We start from the raw sequence: 14554 nt of genomic DNA, 5'->3' as shown, positions 1-14554 counted from the left end.
CTCCCAAAGTCCACCGCCTCAATTCTGGGATGATTTGTTGTCTATTCAGGTATTCTTCAGATACAGGTTACATCAGGTTGATTGTGGAGATTTAATCCACTGCTCCTGAGGCTGCTGGGAGAGATTTCCCTTTCTCTTCTTTGTTCGCACAGCTCCTGGGGTTCAGCTTTGGATTTGGCCCCATCTCTGCGTGTAGGTCATCTGAGGGCGTCTGTTCCCACCCAGACAGGATGGGGTTAAAGTAGCAGCTGTTTAGAGGGCTCTGGCTCACTTAGGCCGGGGGGAGGAAGGGGTATGGAATGCCAGGCGAGCCTGCAACAGCAGAGACCAACGTGACGTTGCACCAGCCTGAGGCATGCCGTGTGTTCTCCCGGGGAAGTTGTCCCTGAATCACGGGACCCTAGCAGTGGTGGGCTTCACAGGCTCCTGGGAGGGGAGGTGTGGATAGTGACCTGTGCTTGTACACAGGCTTCTTTGTGGCTGCAGCAGGAGCCTTAGCGTTTCATGCCGATCTTGGTGTCCACGCTGATAGCGGCAGCTCAAGCTCATCTCTGGAGCTTGTTTAGGCAGTGCTCTGGACCCCCTCTCCTTGCACACCCTGAAACAATGGTCGTTTGTCTCTTAGTCAGTTCCAGACTTTTTCCAGACTCCTTCCCACTTTTTCCCCAGACTCCCTCCCAGCTAGCTGTGGAGCACTAGCCCCCTTCAGGCTGTGTTCACGTAGCCAACCCCAGTCCTCTCCCTGGGATCTGACCTCCGAAGCCCGAGCCTCAGTTCCCAGACCCCACCCACCCTGGCGGATGAGCAGACAAGCCCCTCAGGCTGGTGAGCGCTGGTCGGTACCAATCTTCTGTGCAGGAATCTCTCTGCTTTGCCCTCTGTACCTCTGTTGTTGTGCTCTCCTCCGTGGCTCCGAAGCTTCCCCCCCGCCCCCGTCTCCGCCAGTGAAGGGGTTTCCTAATGTGTGGAAACTTTTCCTCCTTCACAGCTCCCTCCCAGAGGTGCAGGTCCTATCCCTATTCTTTTGTCTCTGTTTTTTCTCTTTTCTTTTGCCCTACCCAGGCACATAGGTAGTTTCTTGCCTTTTGGGAAGTCTGAGGTCTTCTGCCAGCATTCAGTAGGTGTTCTGTAGGAGTTGCTCCACATGTAGATGTGTTTTTGATGAATTTGTGGGGAGGAAGGTGATCTCCACGTCTCACTCCTCTGCCATCTTTTTTTTTTTTTTTGCGGTACGCGGGTCTCTCACTGCTGTGGCCTCTCCCGCTGCGGAGCACAGGCTCCGGACGCGCAGGCTCAATGGCCATGGCCCACGGGCCCAGCCACTCCGCGGCATGTGGTATCCTCCCAGACCGGGGCACGAACCCGCATCCCCTGAATCGGCAGGTGGATCCCCAACCACTGCGCCAGCAGGGAAGCCCCACTCCTCCACCATCTTGAAGATCCTCCCCCCCATTACTTCTTTGGTTTCTACAATTTGATTTGCTACCAAAGCGCAACATTATATATTAAGAATAGATTTAATTGCTCAGTACAGTTTTTACTTTCTTATTTCACACACAGTTGGATATCAGTTTTCTATAAACAAATGTTAACAAAGAGTTTAATCTTCAAATGAGTTCAGGATAATAAGCAATGTTTGATGAAAATAGCTAAATCCTATTTGTTGTAATCAGAAAAGCCAATTTATGTCACAGATGAGCTCCCTTCTGGCTTACCCATGGATAATATAAAAAAAAGTTTTTTAAACATGAAGGGTAAAATACTCAAACAGCTTTTGCCTTTGGCAACGAATGACAGGCTCCCCTTTACTGCTCTCCAGCAATCAACAACAAAGGACCAAAAGCTATACTTAACAATTCTTAGCTTATCTTTGTGACTCAGTTTGTTTCCAGTTTGCATGCCAAAGCGTAGCGAAGTATAGAACACCATCACAACTGAAGAAGCACCAGATTCCCAGCCTTAGATTCTGGTTTCTAATTTTACAACATGATCAAGGTGTCTTTCTGTGCTTCCAAAAGACTAAGACTTAGTACTTAAATCTGTAGATATGATGTATGGATATTTAATGATACAAGCTAGTAACAAATGGGGACGAAAAACTGCTACTTTGAGGTCTGTTCACTGGTTCAACTAGGAATGATGTAATAATGGTAACCACATCTATTCTTTAGGGGAAAATTTAATTAGAATTATTTATAAAATAAAAAGAAACAGAGGTCCTAAAATTATACTGTTGGAATCTGAACCAATTAGATTAAAATAACTAACAAATGACTGAGAAAACAAGCTGCAATCCCTACTTTAGGAGTGCAAAAAGCTATTACCCCAGAGAGGACAAAATATATACAAAATAAAGTTTCACCTATTCATACATAAAACAGTGATTAAGTGGAACTCTCTTAGATATTCAAGTCACAAATTATATATAAATAATTCTTCTAATATGTACTGTACCCCTAGCACTTCCCCACTCACTGAGAGTTTAATTCCTAGGGAATATAATTCAAAAAATTCAGCCAATCTGTGAACATTCCTAACCAAAATATATTCACTGTCTCAACTCTACATATCTCAATACATAATAATTAAATCCTCATTTCATACTAATTATTTTACGCCAATTTTTAACCCTTCATATTTCTCTAGGTTTACTAAATAAATAAATCCTGTCTTCTCAGTCACACGGCAAAGGATCTATTTCCAAAAAGCTTAATTAAATTTATATGTCTCCCTTGGACGCTCTCCAAGTTCAGCATATCTAACTTCATTTGTTGTGTCTGACTTTTCTTTAAGTACAGCAGATCAAGAAAAGAAAAGGTCATTGCGGTGGCTCCTGTCCCTTAGATTACCCTCTATACAATCAGTCCACTATTAGAAGCAATAGTTGAAATCCTAGCTACCCTCAGATTAGAAAGACACCTAACACAGAATTTATGTTTTGTTTTTGAGTATTCTCATTAACTAAATAAGGTATAGTAGAAAGAGAGTGAGTTTCAGTGCCATCTTTTACATGTAATCTATCCTCTCTGAGACTCAGTTTTCAGATCTGAAAAAATAGGAGTACCATCTATTTCATGGAGATATAACAACAGAAAACGACACCTTTTATTAAAAGAAACTATCACAGGTCCAGGTCACAAAGTCTTAAGCAGTGTTGGCATCCTTGCCAACATCTGTTCAATGTAATCAAACCCTGGGATACAGGTGTTCAATAAATGTTACTTTTCATCCTGCATTTTAGGGATGATTTTTCCAAACAGTATAGAGACTCAACTTCATAAACATTTAGATTTTCATCTACATTATGTGTTGGTCTCCTTATTCAGGAATATGGAATAAATTCAGTAATTCCACATAAAAACTGTGTCTAAATTTTCACCTTGCCCTTGAACCAAAACCTGAATTTTGCTCAAATAACAAACAATAAGAATTCCATCACACACTTAGGTTATATGAATCTCAACATGCATTAAAGTAATTGGATCACCTCCTTCCCACCACACACAAAAAAAGAAAACAAAAAATTCCAGGTGGATAATAGAAAGTTAAACAATAAAGAGTTCAAAAGACACCCTTGAGTGAAAAAAACAAGACATAAAGTGACAAAAGTTATTTACTATACATATGACTAATAAAAGGCTTAGATCCACAACATATAAAGAACTTCCATATATGAGCAAGAGTCTTGAACAGGTATTTCACAAAATAGGACAGCCAATGCTCAATCTCATTAGTGATCAGTGAAATAAAGTGCAGATTAAAATCACAAAACAGTACTAAATACCCGTCAGAATGGTTAAAGTGGAAAAGACAGAAAAGCACAAGTGTTGGTAGAAGTACAATTGGTGAAAATCAATTTGGAAAATGTTTTGGCAGTATCTCCTAAAATGAACATACATAATCACTATGACCTAGTAACTCTACTCTTAGGTAAACACTCACGAAACAATGTCTGTGCATGTGACCAGGAAACATATATTAAAATGTTAGTATAATGTATAATACCAAAACTCAAAAAAATCCAAACATCTATCAACAGTAGAATGGATAAATAGTAGTATATTCCTCTAATGGAACATTATACAGCAATGAAAATGAAAAAAACCTACAGCTATATATAAAAACATAGATGAATCTTACAAATATAAGTTGGACAAGCAAAACATTAATCAGGTTAAGGCATACATGCTTAGATGTTAAAGCTATTTAAAAGAGCAAGAAAGGGAATGCCATAAAATACAGAAGAGTGACTGTTTCTGGGAAAAGGAATGGGGTGCTAGCCAGATGTGAGAAGTCATGAGGAGGACTTCTAAAGTACTGTGAATACTTTTTTCTTTTATCTGTGTGATAGTTACACAGATGCTCACTTTGTGATAATTCACTAAGCTATATGGTTTGGTTCTGTGCACCTTTGTGTATATGCAATACATTTTGCCAAACGAAAGGTTATAATAAAGAGAGGAAGGGAAGAAGAAAGAAAATAAATAACAAGTCACAACACTATCTGGAAAGATATCTAATATATTAAGTTAAATACTAAAGTCAAATGAAATGATGACAAATAAGCACACAAAAAGATGCTCAACATCATTAGTCATCAGGGAAATGCAAATGAAAACCATAATGAGATAACCACTACACATCTGTTTAGAATGCCTAAAATACTAAAATTCTTAATACTGAGGATGCAGACCAACTGGTCACCAATGTCGGTAGGAATGCAAACTGGTACAGGCACTTTGAAAAATAGTTTGAAAATTTTTTACAAAGCTAAACATACCCCTACCGTATATAAATCACCAATCTCATTCTTAGTAGTACTTACCCAAGAGAAATGAAAACGTATGTACACACACAATTGTAAGCAAATGTTTATAGCAGCCTTATTCATAATCATAAAAAAAGGAAACAACTCACATGTCCTTCAACTGATGAACGGATAAAGAAACTGGTATATCCACACAATGGTATTATTACTTAACAAAAGGAACAACTATTGATACATGCAGCAACATGGATGATCTCAAATGCATGTTGCTAACTTAACAAAGCTAGACCTAAAAGGCTACACACTGTATGATTCCACTTACATGACATTCTGGAATATGTATTACCTAACTATACAACATAATGAGATTATAATGTAATCCACTTAGATATTTAACTATAATAACAACAGAAAGCATTACTTGTAAAATTACATTTGCACTTGGTTTAGCATTTTATATACATATTTTAATCCTCCGAATAATCATGTAAAGCTAAATCATCGCAACTTTACCAATGAAAACACAAATTCAAAAAGAGTAAAGTAACATTTTACCCACGGATACACATCTAGTGAGTGGTAAAGCTGGGGTTTACTCCCATTGTATCTGGGTCTTTCCAAACCTATTTTCTTTCCTCTACACCATAATGCCTCTTAGTTCAAAAGCACTGGTAATTGCTTAATGGATAGTGTTTTCTTTTGAATTATTTAAAGATGTGTTCATACTTCCTACATTTGTAAGTTTAAAATAAATCATGAAGGGAACACTCCTGCACTGCTGGCGGGAATGTGAATTGGTACAGCCACTATGGAGAACAGTATGGAGGTTCCTTAAAAAATTACAAATAGAACTACCATATGACCCAGCAATCCCACTACTGGGCATATACCCTGAGAAAACCATAATTCAAAAAGAGTCATGTACCAAAATGTTCATTGCAGCTCTATTTACAATAGCACGGAGATGGAAACAACCTAAGTGCCCATCATCGGTTGAATGGATAAAGAAGATGTGGCACATATATACAATGGAATATTACTCAGCCATAAAAAGAAATGAAATTGAGCTATTTGTAATGAGGTGGATAGACCTAGAGTCTGTCATACAGAGTAAAGTAAGTCACAAAGAGAAAGACAAATACCGTATGCTAACACATGTATATGGAATTTAAGAAAAAAAAAATGTCATGAAGAACCTAGGGGTAAGACAGGAATAAAGACACAGACCTACTGGAGAATGGACTTGAGGATATGGGGAGGGGGAAGGGTGAGCTGTGACAAAGCGAGAGAGAGGCATGGACATATATGCACTACCAAACGTAAGGCAGATAGCTAGTGGGAAGCAGCCGCATAGCACAGGGATATCAGCTCAGTGCTGACCGCCTGGAGGGGTGGGATAGAGAGGGTGGGAGGGAGGGAGATGCAAGTGGGAAGAGATATGGGAACATATGTATATGTATAACTGATTCACTTTGTTATAAAGCAGAAACTAACACACCATTGTAAAGCAATTATACCCCAATAAAGATGTTAAATAAATAAATAAATAAGTAAATCATGAATATTTCCTGTTATTCAGGTACCCACATACCCACAATCATACAATACAAAGTTAAAATACACAACTTCTCCCCTCAAGATGTTTATAATCTAATAGCACACATATGACAAAGTAGGCAATTTTAAACCTCAAAAATAATAGCCGAGTAGTAGAAACATGGGTAGTGTGAGTACCTTATAATAACAAAATAATTCTAATTGCTTCTTCCCATCCCTTGTATCATCACTATCATTCATTTCACTTATATAAGGATATGTGTGTGAAGTATACATATATACATACACATAAGCAAACAGTCAAATACAGTGTCACTATTATTTTAAACTGTTATCTGTTAGATCAATTAAGAACAAGAAAAATAAAAGTTTTTATTTTATCTTCATTCATTTCTTCTCCAATGCTTTTCCTTAGATATCTGAGTTTCTGACCTGTATCATTTTCTTTGTCTCTAAAGCACTTCTTTTAACATTTCTTGCAAAAATGGTCTACTGGCAAAAAATGCCCTCAGTTTTTGTCTGATAATTTTTTTTTCTCCTTTACTTTTAAAGGAAAATTTTGCACAGTACATTATTCTAGGCTGGTGGCTTTTTTCTCTCAACACCTTAAATAGTCCACTCTGCTCTCTTCTTGCTTGCATGGTTTCTAGGGAGAAGCCAGATAATAATTCTTATCTTTACTCCTCTGTAAGTGAGGGATTTTTCCCCCTCTGGCTTCCTCAGGATTTTTTTATCTTCAATTTTCTGTTATTTGAAAATAACATGCCTAAGAATAAGGATCTTTTTGGCATTTATCCTACTTGGTGTTCTCTGAACTCCCTGGACCTTTGGTTTGATGTCTGATGTTGATTTTGGGAAATTCTCAGTCATTACTGTTTCAAATACTTCTTCTGTTCCTTTCTTTCTTCTCTGGTATTGCCATTATGCTTATGTTACACCTTTTGTAGTCACCCCACAGTCCCTGGATATTCTGTTCTTCTGTTCTGGTTTTTTATTGTTTTTTTTGTTTGTTTTTTTTTTGCGGTACGTGGGCCTCTCACTGTTGTGGCCTCTCCCGTTGAGGAACACAGGCTCTGGACGCACAGGCTCAGCAGCCATGGCTCACGGGCCCAGCCGCTCCGCGGCATGTGGGATTTTCCCAGACCGGGGCACGAACCCATGTCCCCTGCATCAGCAGGCGGACTCTCAACCACTGCACCACCAGGGAAGCCCTGTTCTGTTTTTTTTATTCCGGGCTTTTTCTCTTTGGTTTTCAGTTTCCAAGAATTCTACTGATACATCCTCTTGCTCAAGACTCTTTCCTCATGCATGTCCAATCTACTAATAAGGCCATCAAAAGCACTCTTCAATTCTGTTACAGTGGATTTTTTTTTCTCTAGCATTTCTTTTTGGTTCTTTCTTGGAACTTCCATCTCTCTACTTATATCGTCCATCTGTTCTTGCATGTGGTCTACTTTATCCATTAGCACTCTTAGCATATTAATCACAGTTGTTTTAAATTCCAAGTATGATAATTCCAACACCCCTGCCATATCTAATCCTGATTCTCGTGCTTGCTCTGTCTCTTCCAATTGTGTTTTCTGCCTTTTAGTATATCTTAAAAATTTTTTTTTGACAGCCAGGCATGATACACTTTTTAAAATGAACTTCTATAAACAGGTCTTTCGTAATATGGTGGTAAGCTGCAGGGGGATGGCTGAACAATTTATAGTCTTATGATAAGATCTCAGTCTTTTAGAAAGCCTGTGCTTCTGGACTGTGAACTTCACACACACACTTCTCAATCCATCTCCCTCCCCTCAGGTGGAACAGGATGGCTAGAGTGAGCTGAAGTTGTGTATTTCCCTTCACCCACATCAGTTAGCCTCTGATAAAACTCCAGCAGGTTAGGCTCTGGTGAAATAGTTTATCCTAAGGGCAAGCCTTGTTAGGAGGAACAGAATGCTCTGGCATATTTCAAAGTCATTCCTTTTCCCCTTCCTCTCTCAAAAGCATGAGGGTTTTTTTCTGATATTCACTGAGAGAATCTGGTAGAGACACAACAGGTAAGACTCACAAAAGTGTGGGGCCTCTGATGACCGGTTTCCTCTGGAGTTTTTAACTCTCAGAGTTGCCCACACTGAACCTCCAGCAATTTGTCAACCAATTCAGGTTTCCCTACACCAGCACTGGCTTCCAACAAGGTTGCTGCTCTGGTGAACTGTGATTCACTGTAGTCTCAGCTGGTCTCTCCAATTTTAAGGGCAGTGGTTTGCTTTGTGACCTCTCTCTACTAAAAAAGTCGTTGATTTTTCAGTGTGTTCAGGTTTTTACTTGTTGTCAGGATGGAGTGGCAACTTCCAAGCTTCTTACATGCCATACCAGAAAGCGGAAGTTTGCATTTTCTTTTAAGAAATGTTTTTCTACACCACAAGCTTAAAAACTTATGTAGAATAATAAAACACATACAAACTCAATATCATATAGAACAAAACTGTGTTACATACTTTGTAAATTATTTATTTATTATTTTTCACTTTCCTCTTACAATGCACATATTTATATTTCTAGACATGTAGCCTAGATCAGACACTGTTCTTAAATATCTGAACCTCCCAGTTTATCTATAAAAATCAATATAAAATTATAAACTATAATCCTTGAAATATATCTTCTAAACAAGTGATTAAAATACAGCTTACCATTTTGATGCCTGTGGAAAATGTCACTGGTTTTGTAGGTTTAGGTTTCTCAAGTTGCATTTCCAGTTGGGTAGATCTATCTTTATGCTGAGCCAAAAGTAGAGCAACGGGGAGATCAGAACTCTCCTGCAAGAAAAGTTAAAGTGCAATGTGAAAGTTAAAAATAAAAGCAATGAGTCTTTTATTTTAAATTATGCCTTTCCATAAACATTTGATGTCAACCTAGGTATTCACTTTATGGAGAACACTTTACAAAAAACTTTAACAATCCATAATAAGAAAAGGCTGCTTTAGACTCATAAATCAAAATAACCTACAAAAAAGGATTTTTATAAAATCCACATTAAAGACAATATAATAGGATCTTATTTCATCTAGCAAAACCAACCATATTTATTAAAATAAAAAAATTAGAAGCTAATCACAAAAATAGTACAAAGTACTATAACTTAGATCAGATGTTTATCTAAGACACATTTCTTTTTTTACCAGTGAATTCAGACCAGTCTGAAATTGTTTCCCATTAGATTTCACCTGAGGCCGTTTGGAAATGATCCTTGCTCTGTTTTGCACAATGGAATGATTGTTAAGTACAATCAAAAGACATTTATCAATATTTTCTCCTTTATTGACTTATTTTTATAAATAATTTATCTTTATAAATTTTTTTAATTAACAAAATAACAGTAAACACTTTTAATATCTTATATTGACACTAAATCAGGGCCACTATTTACACAAATCTGTACACACACATATTAATAACACAAATTACTAACTCTTATATGTAGACTGTCATTTATTCTGTTTAACATGAAGTCTTCTCACATGTTTAAAGTGATGCAGAGCTAAGATCTAAACTAAATGTATCCAGACATTTTCCTTTCTGAGCTGTCAGTTAAATAAGAACACAGAAACACAAGCAAAATGAAACCAGGAAGGAAGGAGATCATATACAAACATATGCAAAGACACATACTACTTTCTATATCTGTAAACAAAAATGAAGGTACAAACACATTTCAGTCTCCTATACCAAGGTGACCTACGAAAACAGTCTTCAAGTGGCCCACAGAGTTTTAACACAGTAACTACCCAGAAATTAATCCTGAAAAAACTATATTGTTACACATTTCATAGTATAAAAGTAAAGACATAGCAGAATCTAATTTTCTTTCCAAAACCAACAACTTAATATTTTGGGGCACAAATATGGCTAATTAATATATTTAAAGGACTTGTTTAAAAGTTATAGTACAGAAGATATTCAAGTAACAAGCCATTTATTTCCATAGCATCGTCCTAGAATAAATCTGTATCTCAAAACTTTGTAACAGAAGCGCTATGCAAGAGCAAATGTTACAAAGATTAAAACTTTTTAAAGTAAATAGAAAAACACAAATTTTATTTATAAAATAGAACTTTATTAAGGATCAAAATTCTTAAGACATGGCTTTAGCAATAATGAAGAAGGATGAATAAAATACACTATGACAACATACTTGACTACCTTTCATATTCTACAACAAAGCATTAGTAATGCACTAATAATAGTATTGCTGTGAATTCCTGCAGCTATTCCTATTTCCATTAGGAATTTTATAATAAAATGTAAAATTAAAGAATATTTTAAATGGGCGGTGGCCCAAAATATCTTTTAAAATCTCTAACTACCTTTTCTTATGTAAAAACTATTTCCTTGGCTAAAATGCTAAATCATTGCTTCCTAATTAATACTCTAAGTGAATTCAAATTTCATACCTGGTACTTACCCTAAAAAGTAAAAGTTCTCATGTAAAAGTAAGACAATGTGTGCATTTCAAAAAAGTTGCTAATCAATACTTTGCCTGTTTTAATCCTGGTTTCACCTTCACATAAAAGAACCAGAATATTAAAATGTCTTGATAAAACAGTTGAAATTTAATAAAAATAAACATTCTAGAAAGCTAAAATTAATTTTGATACTAAGGCAATACAATTTACTTTAAATCTGCTGTACTCCACTTTAGCAATCGAAACTTTGGAGACTGAAAATCTTTGTAAATGTTAAACTAGAGGGACTTCCCCAGTGACGCAGTGGTTAAGAGTCCGCCTGCCAGTGCAGCGGACGCAGGTACAGGCCCTGGTCTGGGAGGATCCCCCATGCCACGGAGCAGCTGGGCCCATGCACCACAACTGCTAAGCCTGTGCTCTGGAGCCCGCCCGACGCAGCTGCTGGGCCCGTGTGCCACAACTACTGAAGCTGTGGTCCGCAACAAGAGAGGCCACCACAGTGAGAAGCCCGCGCACCACAGCAAGGAGTGGCCCTCGCTCTCTGTAACTAGAGAGAAAGCCCGTGCACAGCAACAAAGACCCAACGCAGCCAAAAATAAATTAAAAAAAAAAAAGTTAAACTAGAAATAAGCAGGAGTTCTAACAACAACAAAAAAATCTACAGAGTAAAATAAACTATGGGAAACATACATGCTCTCAGAAACACAAAAAATGTAGATTCAGCCTTTCAAGTTATTTCATTCTTCTTAGCTTTCCATTTTTACCCTGAAAGGTTCCCTAAGCTACATTGATTGCCTGAAGGTACACTGCTTAATATTTAAAGAAATTTTAATTAAAACTACCTGTAATACTCATTAAAAGCTTTATAATGACCATTTTTAAATGATTATTTTAACTGACTTAAAGCAAGCCATCTGGCAAACAATATTCTAATAAAAATCAGCTACTGCTTTTGACAATATTAGCCCTTAACAAAATTTAAGACATAGCTGAAGAGAATTTTCAAACAAGAATATAAAAAGATTTAATAAGTCAGGACCTGTTTATCTTTTAAGTTTGGAAAATCTTTTTCCAAACTTAAAAAAAAAACAAAAAACCCTGAATTTACAGTTAAGATTAAATAAATGGACATTTTAGGCAACATTATAGTAAATGCTAAGCCATAAACATTAAGACCATAACATTAAAATCCTGTCACATCATACAGTATAGTGTAATGCCAATGCTTTTATAAAAGGTTAAAAAGTAACTTGTAGCACAAGGACCAGAAACAGCAGAAAAAAAATTCTAATAAGTTTTGCTTATACTAGTTGCCTAAATTAGATCCAGAGAATCATTCTAAGATTTAAGCTTCTAGATATATTTATAGATGCCAATTCAATCTTTCTTAAAAATCTAACACACGAACATACATAGAAAAAAATACAATGTATTCTTTTACTTAATAAGGATTCAGGAGGATAAAAAGAAATTTAATGAATTCTTTCAGTTAGTCAATAAGGATGAAATATATGTTAGCATTTTAACAAAAAATTTTTAATAAATATTAAAAAATTAAAGTAACAATCTTTAAATATAAATTTAAATATGAAAATGAGAAATTCAAATTGAATTGGTATTTAAACCAATCTGTTGTAATTAATTGTTCTAATGAATACAGTAAATTGTTAAGGATTATTTAACCACCATGTTACATGATCTAAACAGTAAAGAAAGTATGCACAGTAATGACTTGCAGGTGAAGAAAACAGGAAGGGGGAACAGTTCTTAACAAAAGCCAATATTAACTCCAGATTATACACAACGTACAACATTGGCAGTTGCAGCTCAATTGCCAAGAACAGCTCAATGAGGCAGCAAAACTTCATGCTAAAAGACTAAAGACAAAAAGAATATGCAAAAATAATTGCTATGCAAAACCAGCTTATCTCAAAATCAAAACTAAAAACGCTTTATACTAAATGGAACATTTTTAAAAAGTTAAAGTGTATTTTCGTCTTATATCTAAGTTCTGTATTTGGAATTAACTCAATTAACTGTATAGCGGAAAGCATTACCAAAGAAAACTCTGCATAAAATGATGAGAGAAACAACCTTTCAAAAAAATAATTGTAACATGAATCTTTACTAATTCATTCTTTAAAGTTTTTAATTTCTCACAAGCTACATGTCTATGAAAAAAATGTAAAACATGACATGCATCATTTCAACTGTTAAAGCCACAACTGCCACTTAATAGTTTCAAAAACAATTAATGGAAGTTAGGGATTTCCCTGGTGGCACAGGGGATAAGACTCCATGATCCCAATGCAGGGGGCCCAGGTTCAATCTCTGGTCATGGAACTAGATCCCATGTGCATGCCACAACTAAGAGTTCTCATGCCACAACTAAGGAGCCCTGGGGACACAAGTAAGGAGCCCACCTGCCGCAACTAAGACCCGATGCAACCAAATACAAAAATAAATATTAAAAAGAAAAATCAATGGAAGTTACTAAGGAAAAAAAACATATTCTATTTTATACACTGCTGTCCTCATTTCTTTCTCCTTTCTTGGTGCAACGGCACACGGTGCAGCCTGCAGTATCTCACTTCCCAACCAGGGACTGAACCCAGGCCACGGCACTGAAAGTGCCAAATCCTAACCACTAGACCACCAGGGAACTCCCTGTCCTCATTTTTAGAACCAAATTTACATTCCATTCATACAAAGTAGATAGGGTTTATGATAAGCATTTTCTGTCTGAGCCTCGCTAAGGCCTTTACCCTTATTTTTCCTTTACTTTCTCACCTACTTCTAATTTAAATTATCTTGCTTTCTCTTTTTATTCCTGGTTATATGGCTTAAATGCTTTTAGGGCAAAAGCACAGTAGAAAACTATACACATACACTTTTACCTGATCATAGAATAACAAACAGCATAGCAACTAGTAGACTGAGGAGTTAAGTGTGTTAACACCACATGGAAATTAATTATGGGTCCAGAAAGGGGAAAGGAAGAATGTAAAAAGACTTTACTGGAAAGGACAATTTTCTAATTGTGATTTCATCAATATCACAATGGTTTATAAGCATCAAATAATATTCTCCAATCTATGAAACACTTCATAAACCTTGGTTATAATTACTGCTATTATCTAACAATGTTGTCTACTTAGGGAGCTAATAACTAGAAAACACCAATAACTTGCAAGACATTGCCATTTCTTTCAAATGTATTTTTTTCATGCAAAAATATGAAACATAGTTCTCACGGAGTAACCAGAGTCAGTAAAACTTCAGCATGAAGCCAAAACACTTGAAAATGAGCTAGTTATTAGAAAACCAGTATTAATCAGGAGAAAAATGCTCTGAAAACAATATGTTTTAGTCAGTAAGCTCAGAAACACATCAACAACCTATTAATAGTAAACTGGCTTATGTTAGTTATAATATTACTCTCTTACCTGAAAATAAAATGGATATTGACAAACTTTTTTTTAAATAAAGGAACAGAAGGTGAATAAACCAGCACAAACTATAGAAATGCTATTTAAATACCATTACCCAGAATAATAAATAGGAAAGATAAACCCTGAAGACAAATGATTTTTTATCACAATTAACATTAATACGTACCAGTTCATCTAAAAAAGCCTGCTTATTCTTCCTTTTTAGAATCTGCTGCAGTTGTTCTTCTTTTTGTATAAATAGTCTTCTTTGTTCATTTTCCTGTCGTTCTACCTCTAAAGCTTCTTCCAATTCCTCCTGTTCCCGAGTCTAAAACAGAAACATT

The 14554-nt window shown here is 36.2% G+C and overlaps 1 protein-coding gene across 7 annotated transcripts in view; it reads right to left on the bottom strand.

Moving 5' to 3' along the window:
• Positions 1 to 14554, bottom strand: part of MNAT1 (MNAT1 component of CDK activating kinase) — a 230940-nt gene that overhangs the window by 148516 nt on the left and 67870 nt on the right. For all 7 annotated transcript variants that reach the window (XR_016392185.1, XR_016392184.1, XM_022570440.2 and 4 more), the window contains exons 5-6: positions 14398 to 14538; positions 9007 to 9132 (exon numbers count right to left, since the gene is read on the bottom strand). Coding sequence is in view for 5 of the 7 variants with exons in the window: in XM_022570440.2 (XP_022426148.1) it covers positions 9007 to 9132; positions 14398 to 14538 (267 nt within the window). In the remaining 2 variants the exon portion in view is untranslated. The remainder of the gene's footprint in view (positions 1 to 9006; positions 9133 to 14397; positions 14539 to 14554) is intronic.

Source organism: Delphinapterus leucas, chromosome 2, assembly GCF_059928025.1.
Source record: "Delphinapterus leucas isolate spDelLeu-1000000601 "Yukka" chromosome 2, BTC_Dleu_Yukka2, whole genome shotgun sequence".
NCBI classification, from domain to species: domain Eukaryota; kingdom Metazoa; phylum Chordata; class Mammalia; order Artiodactyla; family Monodontidae; genus Delphinapterus; species Delphinapterus leucas.
This window is presented reverse-complemented; position numbering and strand designations above follow the sequence as displayed.